The sequence below is a fragment of the Polistes canadensis genome, unplaced genomic scaffold (genome assembly GCF_001313835.1).
Source record: "Polistes canadensis isolate GaletaPanama2010 unplaced genomic scaffold, ASM131383v1 scaffold_127, whole genome shotgun sequence".
In the NCBI taxonomy this organism is placed as follows: Eukaryota; Metazoa; Arthropoda; class Insecta; order Hymenoptera; family Vespidae; genus Polistes; species Polistes canadensis.
The window spans coordinates 242,474-243,686 of record NW_014569674.1 but is presented as its reverse complement, the minus strand read 5'-3'; the positions used below and the strand labels follow the sequence as shown (position 1 = coordinate 243,686).

The 1,213-nt window shown below is 34.7% G+C and overlaps 1 protein-coding gene across 2 annotated transcripts in view; it reads left to right on the top strand.

The window, feature by feature from the left end:
* The window catches only part of LOC106788145, a 61,515-nt gene that overhangs the window by 3,750 nt on the left and 56,552 nt on the right, over positions 1-1,213 (top strand). The window contains exon 1 of one of the 2 annotated variants that reach the window (XM_014751145.1): positions 183-547. The exons of the other annotated variant lie outside the window; for it this stretch is intronic. Within the exon in view, the coding sequence (XP_014606631.1) occupies positions 539-547 (9 nt within the window). The 5' untranslated portion in view covers positions 183-538. Of the gene's footprint in view, positions 1-182; positions 548-1,213 lie in introns of those variants that run through there. 2 annotated transcript variants of the gene reach the window in all.

Below are 1,213 nucleotides of genomic sequence, written 5' to 3'. Positions count from 1 at the left end.
AACTCAGACTCGTGTTAAAATTATCGATCTTGTAAGGTAATTATATGATCAACACAACCCTTCTTGTCATCCTTCTCGAATTAAATGTATAAAAGAAAGAGAATGATCGTCAATGGACGACGACTCGACTCGGGAGCCGAGTTGTCGGCTGACCAAGCTGAAGTTTTCGTAATGCACGCGATCGGGGGGGCTATTAGCGGTTGCACAGAGTACATATACGCGAGCAACCTTGTCGTACGATACTCAACTCGATACGACATTTCCGAGTAGAGCGCGGACATCAGTGTTCGTGTATCGTCGCGCATAACCTGTCATTATCAGGAATATTGCTTTCGCGACGACGACTACAACTACGACGACGACGCTGAACTCGTTCCGAGGCTCCTCTTAAAGTCCATTTTTTTGTCGCGATTTATTCATGTAAAACACCATCTCCCGCGCTTCCCAACTGTTTTAATTCTTGACGTTCGATACGAACAACGTCCTACTGTTTTCTTTTTTTTTTCTTTTTTTACACGGTTGATATATACTCGTTTCGATGGAAAAGGTAAATGGATTTTAATTTTTCTTCGCGTGTTTAAAAGACACTTTCAGACTTTATTTCTTTTCCGTCGAGAAATTGTTCCGTAAATGCTTGGCCTGCTGATATGCAAATATTGTAATACTTATTTTGACGGGTTTCAAATTGCAGCTATTTTTTTGGTATATTTTTGGAGCATCGATAGCAAAAATGACAATAGTTTTTTTCTAAAAGTTATAATTTTGCAGATACAATATATCTAAGAATAATTACAGTTTAATTTATGCATACTAAAATCCGTCTTAGTCAGAGTGTTATCCATAACAACAAGATATTTAATATTTTAGATTATTCAATTAATTATATCTATGTCATGGATTACAAACATGCAAATAGTTTTGTTCTAAAAGTTATAATTTTACAGATACAATATACCCATGAATAATTACAGTCCAACTTTTACATACCACAATTCGTGTTACTCGGTATTATCATAAGCAATTACATATTGATAATGTTAACACCTATTCCCTAAAATAATACAACTAATAAAAGATAAAATAACGAATGAAGATATAGAAAAGACATATTGAATGATGTCAGATACGATGAGAATGGAAAACCGAGATATAATTGAGGTGGAATAGAATAACGTTAACAACTATTCCCTAGAATACTAGAATACTCTAGAAT